Source organism: Theropithecus gelada, chromosome 16, assembly GCF_003255815.1.
Source record: "Theropithecus gelada isolate Dixy chromosome 16, Tgel_1.0, whole genome shotgun sequence".
NCBI lineage: Eukaryota > Metazoa > Chordata > Mammalia > Primates > Cercopithecidae > Theropithecus > Theropithecus gelada.
In genome coordinates, this window is record NC_037684.1 from 13342076 (window position 1) to 13357446 (window position 15371).

At 38.5% G+C, this 15371-nt stretch overlaps 2 protein-coding genes across 4 annotated transcripts in view; both read right to left on the reverse strand.

The window, feature by feature from the left end:
• Positions 1-10525, reverse strand: part of BRIP1 (BRCA1 interacting protein C-terminal helicase 1) — a 181528-nt gene extending 171003 nt beyond the window's left edge. Inside the window, exons 1-4 of the mRNA XM_025362438.1 lie at positions 9857-10525; positions 8024-8142; positions 5418-5529; positions 2401-2574 (exon numbers count right to left, since the gene is read on the reverse strand). Of these exons, the coding sequence (XP_025218223.1) occupies positions 2401-2574; positions 5418-5529; positions 8024-8116 (379 nt within the window). The 5' untranslated portion in view covers positions 8117-8142; positions 9857-10525. The remainder of the gene's footprint in view (positions 1-2400; positions 2575-5417; positions 5530-8023; positions 8143-9856) is intronic.
• Positions 10526-11958: 1433 nt separating this feature from the next.
• INTS2 (integrator complex subunit 2) overlaps positions 11959-15371 on the reverse strand; it is a 64663-nt gene continuing 61250 nt past the window's right edge. For all 3 annotated transcript variants that reach the window (XM_025362054.1, XM_025362056.1, XM_025362055.1), the window contains exons 24-25: positions 14434-14610; positions 11959-14328 (exon numbers count right to left, since the gene is read on the reverse strand). In XM_025362054.1, the coding sequence (XP_025217839.1) occupies positions 14159-14328; positions 14434-14610 (347 nt within the window). In that variant the 3' untranslated portion in view covers positions 11959-14158. The remainder of the gene's footprint in view (positions 14329-14433; positions 14611-15371) is intronic.

The window sequence follows — 15371 nt, forward strand, 5'->3', positions numbered from 1 at the left end:
GCTGAGATCGCGCCACTGCTCTCCAGCCTGGGCAAGAGTGACCCCGTCTCAAAAAAAAAAAAAAAAAAAGGTTAAACATACACACCTACAAAGCAATCTGGTCATTCTGCTCCTAGTATTCAGCCAAGAGAAATGAAAACATACATCCATACAAAGATGTAGACACAAATGTTCATAGTATCTGTCTTTGTAATAGCCCAGAACTAGCAATCACCCAAATGTATGTAAACAGCTAATTAGATAACCAATTTGTGGTATATCTATGCACTCTTAATCAGAAACAAAAAAAACCAATTAATATATTAATATATGTAACAACATGGAGGAATCTCAAAATAATTGTCATAAGTGAAAGAAGCCAGACAAAATAAGTATACATCCTGTGTGAATCCATTTATATAAACTATAGAAAATGCAAACTAATCTATAGTAACAAAAAGCAGATAGGTGGTTGGATAGGGAGGTTAGTCAAGGAGGGGTAGGAAGGAGGGATAACAAAGGTCCTGAGAAAACTTTTGGGGAAAGTGAGCATGTTTAAAAAACTTTGGAGAAAGTGAATACAGGGTTGGTGCGTATGTTCACTATCTTGATTCTGGTGAAAGTTTCATGGAGGTACATATATCAAAATGTATCAAAGTGTACCATTTAGGCTGGGCCTGGTGGCTCACACCTATAATCCCAGCACTTTGGGAGGCCGAGGCAGGTGGGTCACTTGAGGTCAGGAGTTCGAGACCAGCCTGGCCAACATGATAAAACCTTATCCCTACTAAAAATACAAAAAATTAGCTGGGTGTGGTGGCAGGCGCCTGTAATCCCAATTACTTGAGAGGCTGAGGCAGAATTGCTCGAACCCAGGAAGTGAAGGTTGCAGTGAGCCGAGGTCACACCACTGTGCTCCAGCCTGGGCAACACAGCAAGATTCTGTCTCAAAAAAAAAAAATGTGTACCATTTAAATATATGCAATTTGTTATGTCAAGTAAACCTCAATAAAGTTGTTTTTAAAACGTTGTATATAAATATTATACACGAGAATTCCTATAATTAGCTGAAAATTAATCCCAGTCATTCCTAACAACAAATATTTATCTAGCACCTACCATATGCCAGGCACCCTGCTAGAGTTCTAGGGATACAATGGTAAGCAAATTGACAATATTCCAAACCTCATGAAGTATATAGTCTGCCAAGGAAGCAGAGATTAATAAAAGGTTTAGATAGACACATATAATACGAACTGTAACAAGTGCTATAAAGGAAAGGTACACAATGAGAAGACAGACTATAATAGGAAAATCAAATCTACTCTGACAGAAAAATCAGTAATGGATACCCCAAGAAAGTCACATGTAAACTGAGGAAGAAAAGGATAAGTTGAAGATGGAACTTTGCTCAGAAAAGACAGTAATAGAAGCAAAGGCTCTGAGGAAAGAGAAAGCATAAATCTTTGAAGGAAAGGAAAGAAATCCAAAAGGCCAAAATCAAAACAATGCAGACAACACTATTGGTCACCTATTTAACAAGTATTCCACTCCTCTTTCCTCATTCCCACCGGAAGTTCAATTATCTACCATCCTTTGTATGGTTATGTGCTTTAGAGGAAGGTGACTCCATCCTTGATTTTAGGAAATGGATACTGTTTGTTTTGACTTAAGTCAATCATGGCAACCTGTGTCTCCCTGCCAGTGACTAGTAAAGAAATAGCATGAGTAAAAGCAGAAAAAAGGGTTATTGGATGCTCTAAACAAGAAATGGTAGTTTGGACTATGGAGGTACCAATGGATACAGAGATGTGCATGAAGAAATAAGAAAGGGCAAAGTTTCCAGGATGTTCCCTAGGTTTCTTAGGTAAATAATAGTCTATCCTTTCTATATAGTCAAAAGCAGGAGAAATATTTTTTAAATGTATTATTAATAATTTTATGTTACTCTTAATATATTTCTCTAAAATTAGTAAAAATTATTTAAAGATCACACATAAACATACCTGATTCTCATGTAGGATACTGGTCTCAGAATGCCAGGCAAACTTGTCAAGAATGGATCAATGAGGCTAATTAGATTTTGTCTTAGGATACAAACATTGTTTTATAGAATTCTAACATACAATTAACAATACTGGCTACAAATAACATCAATTTTGGAAAATCATTTATTTTGCATTGCCTTCATTAAAAAATTATTTAGGCCAACAAAATGTCTCAATAAATTAAAAGTCAAACCAAGAATTTAAAAACATCTAAGGATTTTTGACCACTCTGTGTTATTTTAAAATAATTCCAGAGAAACTAGAGATATATAATCAGTTATGCTAACCAAACTTATATAAATTAGGGCTTATAACAGTAATAATTAAGAATCTTATTACAGATATCAACTGACCCAGACGAAATATAAATTACCTTGACAAGTTAATGAAGTGCTTTTTCTTTCAGAAGGTGGTGTGCTTGGATAGTTGAAATGACGTGAAGTTCCTTGATTCATGTCATTGTTTGTAAAATCCTTTGAATGGCATGTACAACAACATGACAATGGTACTTCAGTTTTCCCACTTACGCCCTCATCTGCTGGCTTCTCTAAAAATGAAAGAACCTCTATTTATAATATATCTAATTAAATAAACATTCATCATTATCTGCAGCTAGGGTAAGTAACCAGCCCAGTTCACCCAGGATTGGGAGATTTTCTAAAGATACAAGATTTTTAGGGCTAACACCAGGAAGGTACGTGGCAAACCTGGACAAGCTGGTCACTTTATCTGCAGCATCAAATTAGGACAAGAGAGAAATATGCCAAAAACGTTTGGTCGGACACACTGGCTCATGCCTGCTATGCTAGCACTTTGGGAGGCTGAGGCGGGCACATCAGTTGAGGTCAGGAGTTCAAGACCAGTCTGGTCAGTATGGTAAAACCCTGTCTCTACTAAAAATACAAAAATTAGCTGGGCATGGTGATGTACGCCTGTAATACCAGCTACTCAGGAGGCTGAGGCAGGAGAATCGCTTGAACCCAGGAGGCAGAAGTAGCAATGAGCTGAGATTACGCCACTGCACTCCGGCATAGGCAACAGAGCGAGACTCTGCTTCAAAAAGAAAAACAAAAACATTTATAGGGAAATTATCACCAATGTATGTAATCTGTACAAATCTAATAATCTAAGATTAATAATGTAATAAAAGTACAACTACTCAAGTATTCATTAAGATTCATCTAAAATTCAAGAATGGATTGAAACAAGGACCTAAAGTATATTCTTAATTTTCCCTAATGAAGAATTTGAAAGTTCAATATATGAAATAATAATCTAACACATAAGGATTAAATCATTCCCCACATTATACTTCTATTTCAAATACAAAATTTTTTTTTTTTTTTTTTTTTTTTGAGATGGAGTCTCGCTCTGTCACCCAGGCTGGAATGCAGTGGTGCAATCTGGGCTCACTGCAAGCTCCACCTCCCGGGTTCACGCCATTCTCCTGCCTCAGCCTCCCCAGCAGCTGGGACTACAGGCACACACCGCCACGCCCGGCTAATTTTTGTATTTTTAGTAGAGACGGGGTTTCACTGTGTTAGCTCGAATGGTCTCAATCTCCTGACCTTGTGATCCGCCCACCTCGGCCTCCCAAAGTGCTGGGATTACAGGTGTGAGCCACCGCGTCCGGCCAGAAACATGTTTTTTGATGTATTAATTCTGATACTTGCATCAAAATACATTTTAAGGTCAATATTCAAATCAATAAAATAGGTAATTTTAGTGCCTAAATACAATACCAAATTGTAGTAAGTTTACATTGTGTGCCTACCTTGTATCCAAATGTACAATTCATATACCCCCAAAAAAGCTAAATAATTTATTTTTTTAAATAATTAGTATTGACATTGTTTTCCCATTTGTACCACATAAATATTTCTAATTCTATTTTCCAGACATCTGCCATTAAGACCTGATGTTAGTACTGATAAACTCATTTTTTCCAAAATTAGCATCAGTAAGAATCAAAATGAACAACCAAAAGCTTATGAAATACTTACTTTTTTTTTTTTGAAACAGTTTCGCTCCTGTTGCCCAGGCTGAAGTGCAATGGCGCGATCTTGGCTCACTGCGACCTCCACCTCCTGGGTTCAAGCAATTCTCCTGCCTCAGCCTCTCGAGAAGCTGGGATTACAGGCACACACCACCTTGCACAGCTAATTTTGTATTTTTAGTAGAGACAGGGTTTCTCCACGTTGGTCAGGCTGGTCTCAAACGCCAAACCTCAGGTGATCCACCCGCCTTGGCCTCCCAAAGTGCTGGGATTACAGGCGTGAGCCACTGTGCCCGGCCTTAATATATTCTTATTAGTAACAAACATTTCATTTAAAAATGCATATATATACACCTATATACACATACATACATATATACACATACCATGTTTAACCTCAAATTCTCCTAATACTTTAGGTTAAAGCCATCTAATGTAACTAAAATGTATCCAATATTATATTTCTGATTCACTATGTAGTTTATATAGTCTTTCATAAAAGTAAATATTAATAGGCATTTGTTAGCAAACAAAGTAAAAATAGCTTGGCCTGGTGGCTCATGCTTGTAATCCCAACTACTTAAGAGGCTGAAGTAGGAGAATCATTTGAGCCCAGGAGTTTGAGTTTACAGTGAGCTATAATCACATCACTATGCTCCATCCTGGGTGACTCCACTCAAAAAAAAAAAAAAACAAAAGGAAAAGTAGTGGGAAGTAATATAGATTCACACAAACAATATTATACTAAAGTTCTGTTTATCTGGCATTTAAACAAGTAGAAAAATCAACTAGAATGCATTATTTTTTATATATCCCATGTGCTAATGTTATGAGAAAGGAACAGATAAGCAAATATATTAAAGGATTTCCCCCCTAAAAAAAAGCAATTAGTATGTGTTATAGCATCATGACAGCCCATCTCTTGCATCTTTTACATACAAATTATCATCTAATTATTTTCATAATGATAACTCTAAGCATCCAAAACTTTGTTTGTTTTTTGAGATAGGGTCTTATTCTGTCACCCAGGCTGAAGTGCACAATCACAGCTCTCTGCAACCTCGACCTCCTGGGCTCAAGCGATCCTACCACCTCAGTCTACCAAAAATTGATTGTCATTTTTTGTAGAGATGGGGTCTCACTATGTTGCTCAGGCTGCCAAAAGTCTTTATGGACTTTTCAACTCATCAAAAGAAATTATGTTCAATACTATTTTAGCATTAATTAAACATATTGAAACTCTTTTGGAAGATATATAACTTATTTTAAAGAAACATCATTAAATGAGTATTTAAGTTAGCGACAGCATGGCTGAACCAGTCTGGATAAAGAATACTGTATTATATTTTTTCAGGTCCCAGTAAGCAACTTGAAGATATCAAGCAACTACTTACCACTAAGAGATTGTTGCCATGCTAAAGCAGAACAAAGTAAGGCTAAGCTTTTTCCACTTCCTGTGGGACTCTCCAACAAACAATGTTGCTTACTGTTTAATCCTCTGAGAATCTATGAACACAGGAACCAATGAAAAAGATTAATAAACATTTTAACTTTATAAAGGTCTCTCTCCATCTGAAGTATAAAGAACAGCAAGAAGAAGTGAGATTGCACTCCAGGGAACACAACAATAGCAGAAGGAACTCGTATTCAGTTAAATCCAAACTGTATTCCTTTACACCTTTCCCTAAGATTATCTTGGACTTACCAAAATATCAAGCACAAGAGAAGAAATGAAAAGAGCAATCTGTGCTGAATTATGCAAGCACCAATGATTTCTGTAAAACCAGAATACATTACTACCTATCAATATCTTTGATGAAAACTCAATGAAGGATACTGCTAGTGAGAGTACAAATTGTTGCAACTACTTGGTAGAGAAATAAACAATTTCTCATAAAGTGAAGATGCCCAACTCCAGCAAGTTCAGTTCTATGTGTACACCCAAAACCTTTCCCACATGAACACAAGGAAATGCGTAAGAAAGTTCACAGCAGCAGCCAGGCACGGTGGCTCATGCTTGTAATCCCAGCACTTTGGGAGGCCAAGGCAGGTGGATCATTTGAGGTCAGGAGTTCGAGACCAGCCTGGCCAACATGGTGAAAACCTGTCTCTACTACAAATACAAAAATTAGCTGGGCGTGGTGGCGCATCCCTGTAATCCCAGCTACTCGGGAGGCTGAGGCAGGAGAATAGCTTGAGCCTGGGAGGCAGGGTTTGCAGTGAGCTAAGATGGCACTACTGCACTCCAATCTGGGCGAGAGTGAGACCCTGTCTCAAAAAAAAAAAAAAAAGAAAAAAGAAAGTTCACAGCAGCATTGTTTATAATTGCAAAAGAATGTAAACAACCTAAATGTCCACCAATAAGAAAATGCACAGATTGGCCGGGCGCGGTGGCTCAAGCCTGTAATCCCAGCACTTTGGGAGGCCGAGATGGGCGGATCACGAGGTCAGGAGATCGAGACCATGCTGGCTAATACGGTGAAACCCCGTCTCTACTAAAAAATACAAAAAATTAGCCGGGCGAGGTGGCGGGCGCCTGTGGTCCCAGCTACTCGGGAGGCTGAGGCGGGAGAATGGCGTGAACCCAGGAGGCGGAGCTTGCAGTGAGCTGAGATCCGGCCACTGCACTCCAGCCTGGGCGACAGAGCGAGACTCCGTCTCAAAAAAAAAAAAAAAAAAAAGAAAATGCACAGATAAATTCTGGTATATTCATCCAATGGAATTTATACAGCAATTAAAATTGATTAAGAATCAACAGGGCTGGCCGGGCGCGGTGGCTCAAGCCTGTAATCCCAGCACTTTGGGAGGCCGAGATGGGCGGATCACGAGGTCAGGAGATTGAGACCATCCTGGCTAACACGGTGAAACCCCGTCTCTACTAAGAAATACAAAAAATAGCCGGGCGAGGTGGCAGCGCCTGTAGTCCCAGCTACTCGGGAGGCTGAGGCAGGAGAATGGCGTGAACCCGGGAGGCGGAGCTTGCAGTGAGCTGAGATCCGGCCACTGCACTCCAGCCTGGGCAACAGCGCGAGACTCCGTCTCAAAAAAAAAAAAAAAAAAAAAAAAAAGAATCAACAGGGCTATATATTAAAATTAATGCTAAGTTAAAAAACTCAAGTTCTGCAGAAAGATAAGGTACAGTATCACATCAATGCACAAAGTTTAAAATATGTAAAATAATATTCTATATTATTTATGGATACATATATATGTAATAAAAGTATAAAAACATGGCTAGGAAAGGAAAAGAACAAATTCAGGATACTAATAATCTTGCTACCAGATATGAAGTACATATGGCAAAATAGATTTAACACAACTGGAAAGCTGGTTTACTCAAATTTGTATATTAATTTTCTACATGATCCAAACAAAACAATGGTGAGAAAAATAGTATTCTGTGTAAAAGATAGTAAATACTCTGTAGAAAGCAGTTTTTCACTAAAAGTATAGAAATTCCAAATGAGCTGAGAACATTTTTCAGCATGTTCTTCTTTGCCTTAATCATGGATATATACAGTTTAGCAGCAATCAGTGGTTTCCTAGAGGTTACATGTTCTTCCAATGGAACCCAGAAAATATTCTCCATTGGCCGGGCGTGGTGGCTCACGCCTGTAATCTCAGCACTTTGGGAGGCCGAGGCGGGTAGATCACCTGAGGTCGGGAGTTCAAGACCAGCCTGACCAACATGGAGAAACCCCGTCTCTACTAAAAATACAAAATTAGCCAGGCATGGTGGCGCATGCCTGTAATCCCAGCTACTCAGGAGGCTGAGGCAGGAGAATTGCTTGAACCCGGGAGGCAGAGGTTGCGGTGAGCGGAGATCGCACCATTGCACTCCAGCCTGGGCAAAAACAGCAAAACTCTGTCTCAAAAAAAAAAGAAAAAGAAAAATATTCTTCATTTACTGAGAATATGAATGCAGTCACATACTCAATGTACTTTATGGGTCCTAAGTATCTATATCTTAATAAAAACTTAACTGCTGAAAAATACTTACAGAATTCATCATAGCAAGCTGTGATGGGTAAGCTTTATAAGGAAAGTAAATCTTCACCCCACCGATTGTATATTCAGACCACATCGAAGACATAGTGCTTTCCTGTTTATTTCAGATTCCTAATTGCAATAGAAATAAATGAAAATGGCAAATGTTGAGACACGCCTTTCAAAGAAAACCAGAGAACCAAAACTAAGAGAGAAATCTGGAAATAAAAACTGGAATTAATAAAAGTAGAAACAAAACAAATGGAAACAAAAGAATTTCCTAGTCTTATAAATCACAGTGGTCAAGAGCATGTCTTAGAGTCTAACAAATCTGGATTTGTATCCCTCCCTCTGCCAGGTATTAGTTGTGTGACTTTGGGAAAATTAGTTACCTTCTCTAAGCCACAGTGACTGCATGTACCCCACAGGATTGTGGTAATGATTAAGTGAAATAATGTGCAAATATGATACAGTACATACCAGATTAAACATGAGCTCTTGTAACAGTTAGATCAGATGTAATCAACCTACAGAAACAAATAAGTTCCTGAGGTCTCTCTCTCTACAACTCCATAGCACCACTCTTTCTCCTGTTCTTCCCCTTTGTGTTACCCCTTTCTGCAGTCCTCCAGTTAGAAGAAAAAAGCTGTGGACCAGAAGTCAGGAAGCACAGGTTCTATACCAGGTTTTGACAGGGACTCAGGTATGTCATCTTTGACATATCTTTTTACTTCTCTAGTCTAAGATCCTTACCTGTGATAACCCCTAATTTAAATTAAAGGCTGTTGTAAGAAAGAGAATGCCTTGGCACATAGTAGGCACTCAAAAATTTTATTTAAAGGTCAGTAGAGTATTATAGAAAGAGGATGGGCTTTGGAGTAAGGCAGTCCTAAGTTTGAATTCCACTGTGTGAATCACTTCTCAGAGCTTCTTTCTCCATATATGGAATTGAAATACTACTACTTACCTGACAGGGTTTTTATGAAAATTAGCCAGGGCAGAATATACCTAACCCAGGATCTGACACAGATGAGGTGATCACTTTAATCCTCACCTCTTCTAAACCACTTCTCTTAACCTAGGATCCACGGATGTAATTCAGAGACAATGACCTCTTGAAATTGCAAGCATAAGTTTCTGTACATGATTGCATTTTTCTGAAGAAAAAGCCCATAGATTTCTCTTCCCCTAAATATATCTCAAGGAAATCAAAATAGCAGGGGAAATTACATGCATTGTTATTAAATAAGGAATTATCTGCAGTCGTGGGAAAAAATTGTAAATTCAATCTGGGGACGAAGAGATAGTTAAAATAGCAATTCAATAGATGATGAAGCCAATAATAACATTCACCACCGCTTGTGTGTTCCAAAAGAAATGAAGAACCATTCATTATCCTAGGGTATTTTCCAGCTCTAACATTTTGCGATCCTATCTGTAAAGCTCTGAGAAGGAGGTGTGGTGGAATCTAACCTCTTAATATGACTCAACAACTCAACGCTGGCCTAGTTACTTCAGATAAAATCTAGAAATCAGCCCGCCCTGTACCCCGGCTGTGGCAACAATAGTGTCAAAATGGGGTAGCCTCCCCCAAATACTGCATAAAGGATAAACACACTCCTCTGCCTCCCGCCAAGAAGCAACGCAACGCCCCGGGCTAAGAACAGGCCTGCGCTCAAAGGAGGTAAGGATAGGCTGGCTCCCTCCTCAGGTTTTCTGCCCCGTATCTCCCTCCTCCCCCAGCCAGTAGAGATCCCCGAGGCCCTGATGATCCAGTCACCACCGATGGGCCCGCAGGCGGTGCAGAAGTACTCAAGCCCTTCCCGTTGACTTCCCTCCGACTTGCCTGTCTGGAGGGAAACCGAAGCAACGCTCTGAGCTCCGATTCACTGAAGGAAACTGATTTCTGAGAGCAAATAAAGCCGAGCCCTGGAAGAGAAGGAAGGGCACGCGCCCTTCCTACTCCCTCTTCCTGGCGGGGCTGCTACTTCCCCGGCCTGGAGTGCAGGATTGCGGCCGCCGTACCTTTCCTCGACCCCAGCACTCACCAGACCCCTCAACCACACAGCCCGAGACGAATTCCCGCCTCCCGCCCCCTCGACTCCCAGCGCCCAATAGCCCAGCGAGCTCGACCAATCACCCGCCAAGGCCAGGAATCAACCAATCCCGGCGCGAGGTGAGGGGGCGAGAACTTCAGCATCCAATGGAAGTCTCTGAAAAAAAAAACCACACACACACACAGGCTCCAGGTACGCGGCGGCAAAGGAAGGCTATGGCCACTCCAGCAAATCCCTAGTGTTTGTTTGAAGGAGAGTTTGTTTGTTTGTCTTCTCGGTTTGACTTTTGAAACCGGCGATAGAGCCTATGCAGCAAATTCCTTAGAAACTGGAAGTCTCATTCTGCAGGTCCGTAGACCAGCAGAAAGGAAACATCTTTAAGCTTTGCTAAGTTCTTTTAACACTCATCAGTGCCACTCTAAGTTTAAATTACCCAGCTTTGCAGTAGCCAGGATAGCGAAGACTGAGGCGGGAATTCCCAGGCTGCTGAGCCAAACTTAAGTAAGAAGGCTCTGTGACATCGGGCTACAATCTATCATAATATTCAAGGCTTTCCCGGGTACTATTAAATAAGCCAGAGACAAGCTCTCAGGGTCTCCAGCATCAGATCACTTCTACCTCCATTAAGGTTTTTCCGCCTTCCATCCCTCCACGACCAGTTTATTATTTGCCAATAGTACTTGAATTTACTCAAAGAAAAGGAGGTTCATCACGATCTTGCCAAATCATGTTTTTTTTTTAAATCTGTATAACCTAAACTTGGCTCAAATAATAATGTCCCCAAAAGGCAAAACCTGATACTGTTTCTCAAATTCAAGTAACTAGTTTGCGGAAGGAGTTTGCTGGGAAGAAACAGCAGGAGGGGGCTAATTGATTTCTTTGCCTCACTGTCAATTGTGATATATCTTACCAAAAATGACAAAACTTGTAGTCGTAAAAATAAACTCTACCCTTTGACCTAGTAATCTGAGCTCCAGATATTTATCCTAAAGACGTAATCTAAACGAAAGAAAATGTGATACTTCAATTGACAATACCTATTGGTAATACTGAAAAAAATTATGAACTTCCCAGTCTAGTAATATGGAGGTGGTTATGATAGATGAATTCAGTACATTATGAAGCCAATAAAATTATAAAAATTAAACTTGCAAGAAAAAAAATCCCATATAAGGTTAAGTGAAAAAAGGCAAAGCAAACCCCAAACTGGGTGTTAGGGGTTCAGTAATGTGAGAATATATATGGATGAGCAAAGATGGAGTAATTTACTGTTAAGACAGTGAAAGGAAGGATAATGTTTAAAAATAAATCGTTAAAAATACCTTCAAATTGTTATTTCTCTTTTATAATTTTTAAAACATCAACTCTTGGCCGGGCGCAGTGACTCACGCCTGTAATCCCAGCACTTTGGGAGGCCGAGACGGGCGGATCACGAGGTCTGGAGACCAAGACCATCCTGGCTAACACGGTGAAACCCCGTTTCTACTAAAAATACAAAAAGTTAGCTGGGCGTGGTGGCGGGTGCCTGTACTCCCAGGTACTCGGGAGGCTGAGGCAGGAGAATGGCGTGAACCCGGGAGGCGGAGCTTGCAGTGAGCTGAGATGGAGATCGCGCCACTGCCCCCCAACCTGGGCCAGCGAGACTCCGCCTCAAAAAAAAAGAAAGAAAATATCAACTCTTTTGAGTAACTGCTCTGGTATAACTACTCTCATTTTCCTCTCCTAAATTATAAGGGTTTCAATTGGCTCTCACCTTGCATTGCCGTTTAATGTATGTGGCATAACGGAAAGGGATACACGTAGGCACTGGAGCCAAACAGACCTAGAATACAGTCCCTTGAACTGTTCCCTTCAGGTTAACTCTAGTGGAATGAAACACAAAAACTACAGGTTCGTTTGATAAAGAATATGAATGTTTATAAACCAATATTCAAAATAGCTGCACACATCTGTTTTCACTTGAATAAAAAAACACATTGTGACAAACTTTATAACCTTAACTTAAAATACATGAATATTAACATTTACTAATATATTTACACATTTTATTTACATCATCAACAAATCTGATGATTAACAGCATATGTGATTATTTTAACACAGCAGGTTATGACCAGTCTTTGAAAATTGATCCAGGAATGTGCACTGCATTTAGTTAGAAAACACACTTTAACTTTTTCTGAACTCCTAGGGCATATCTATTCACACAAAATATCGCAAGGCCTCAGTTTAAAAAAAAAAAAAAAAAAGAGCAGTTGTATTTAATCTTAAGGGACTACAAAACTGCCTTGTTTAAAAATATGAAAAATTCTTATGCTATTTTTAAGCATATGCTCTTATTTTTCACATCAAAATTACTTAATTGAACATTAAGCATCTAATAAAAAGTTATAAATAGTCTATCATATGTGATACTATGCACTTCATGATTTGAAACAGCTACAAACTCATTCTCATAGAATGTGAGGTAGGGCCAGTAGTAACCCCATTTTACAAAGGAAGAAAATGAGATGTGACTATTTACTAGTGAAAAGGCTGAAGTTAAATTTCATTTCTCAAAAACTACACCTTCTTATTAGCCTAATTTCTTTTACAACTGAAGAGGTCTGGCTGGGTGCAGTGGCTCACACCTGTAATCCCAGCACTTTGGGAGGCCAAGCCGGCAGATCACCTGAGGCCAGGAGTTCAAGACCAGCCTGGGCAACATGGCAAACCCCCGTCTCTACTAAAAATACAAAAATACAGGTGGCGCATGCCTGCAGTCCCAGCTACTCAGGAGGTTGAGGTGCGAGAATCCCTTGAACCCAGGTGGCAGAGGCTGCAGTGAGCCAAGATCACCCCACTGCACTCCAGCCTGGGCAACAGGGTAAGACTCCACCTCAGAGGAAAAAAAAAAAACCACAAGTGAAGAGGTCTGTTTCAATTGGGGGTGGGGAAGTGTGTGATTGAGGTATATCTCAGAGAGAGAAAAGGGAAGTACTTTCTACATTGATACTTGCTTTTTTTTTTTTTTAATGATTAGGGTTTACCTAAATATGTCTGCCTAATCAATGGAAGTTACTGACAGAGGAATGCAAAATCCTTCAGCAAGACAATATTTTCTACATTTTAACTTTTCCTGAGATTCAAACACTACATTTTCTTACTCAAAGATCTTCTCAGAGTAAGATATGAATTATAATCCTGATGACAAACCAAGAGCTCTTTAATCCAATCGGTTTTATTGCTCTACCTTCATTTAATTTGATATATATTTCCCCCCTCTGAGCATTAGGTAAGTTAATAAAGCATTATAAAAATAAATTTAAAACATAAAACTAAATGAGATCTCCTCTCAGGTTCTTCTTTGAACAAAGATGTTTCTGTAAACACTTTTACACCAGTATCATAAAATTCCAAATTATTCAAGTATCTCTTTAAACATATGGCTTCATATATTAATAAAAATTGAAGCAAATATGTGAAATCTTTAAATCCTCATCTGTAATTCCACAGAAATAATTTACAAAAGCTACTTGCCTTTTTAAAAACCTTCTCAATACTCTTTCTTGAGAACTAGAATTCCAACTTGCATTACTATTACTTGTATTGCAAATCTTTGAGATTTCTACTTGGGTTTTAAACTCCTAATATTTCCTTAATTCTCCTTTCCCTTTACCCTTTTTTCCTCTCCCATCTTTGCATCTTTGTCACATTTTGTTACAAGCTCACAGTTAAAATAAACACCAAGACTACCCACAGACTCATTTTTATAAGAAATTAAAGGCATGGCAGTCTTCACTTCAAAAGCTAAATACAAGGCCAAATTCCCTTTCCAGTAATGAGTTTCTTACATGTGTTCCCAGTGGAAAAAAAAAAGCTCAGCTGCTACAATCTAAACATACCAGCAAAGTAGATTCAAAGACGTGCCAATCAGAAACAAGCAAGCATAATTCTCATAGAGTTCTAAATTATATTCGTGTTGAATTGAATTGTTTTAGTGATTCCACAACATTACTTTACTGTTCCCATTCAGTTTAGAGTTGTTATAATACGCAGATTCACGTTGGGTATATGCAGCAAACAGCTTCATTTTTTTTTTTTGTTTTGTTTTAAATTCCACTAACACTCATATTTATTATTTCAATTACTGTTCTTTCAATACAGTGACAGAGCTGTACATCAGGATCCATGCTTCCAGTGTCCCTGGATCCATTTTTGTAAGATGAATCTTTACAGAGTTGAGACCATCCACTTGGTTTCTCCTTTATTTGTTGAAGACCTACAACATAAGAGAAAAAAACATTAAGGCCAAGAAATTTGGAAAGGAATTTGGTCTTTTTGTTTGAGATATTAAGGTAACCCTTGAAAATAAGTTACCACTTACGTGTAATAATTGGATCAATGTCTCTTGTCTGAGTGGCAACATCAGAGGCACAAACTTGCCCTATTTGGATCAGCAAAGACATAATATCCTCATACAAAGGAGGAAATGCTCGACAAAAAGAGACTAAACTTGGCAGAGTTGGCATAAAAAAAGCATACCGCTTAGCCTGTGTTAAAACTGTTGGAAATAAATGAAACAATATTTTAGTTTACAAATATAAATTCAACATGGCTTATACAACATACTAAGGGGTACTATGGTCTGTACTGGAGACATGAAGTTCTCTAAACACAGCCAACCCCTGTCTTCAGAAAGCTCACAATCTAGTAGTCTCAGTCTTTATCCAAGATACAAATTATTATGCCCAAGATTTGTGATAAGTACATTATATGCATTATTTCATTGAATTCCTACAATCTTATGAATGACCAAAGTACTATTATGACACTCATTTTATATATGAGAAAACTCTTAAAAAAGCATTAGAGAGGTTAAGAAACTTGTTAAAGATCACAAGCCAGTTAGTGGTGGAGCTGAGATTGAATTCAGGCAGTGTAAACTCTTAATCACTACAAATAATTATAACAGGACATAAATACAATGAAAAGAAAAACAATAGGGTATTATGTAAATAATATAATGAGAAAGAATACTAAATTAACTAAGCCATAATATTAAGGGTTGAATTATAGTTCATGTATTTTAAAGTAGCTTATTTTCAGACCATTTTATTCTACAAACCAGAAGGTAGTTAAAATGTCAGAATATGTTTTAGAACTTATGAAGACATCTAATATATTTATCTTTCATTTATACATATGATGATATTTTTCTGAAACTCTGAGAATTTGTAATAAGCAAACATTTGGTATCTACTGATATAATTACATTCCAAAAGTATATTTGTTTTCCATTTATAAAATACAGAAAGCTTATAT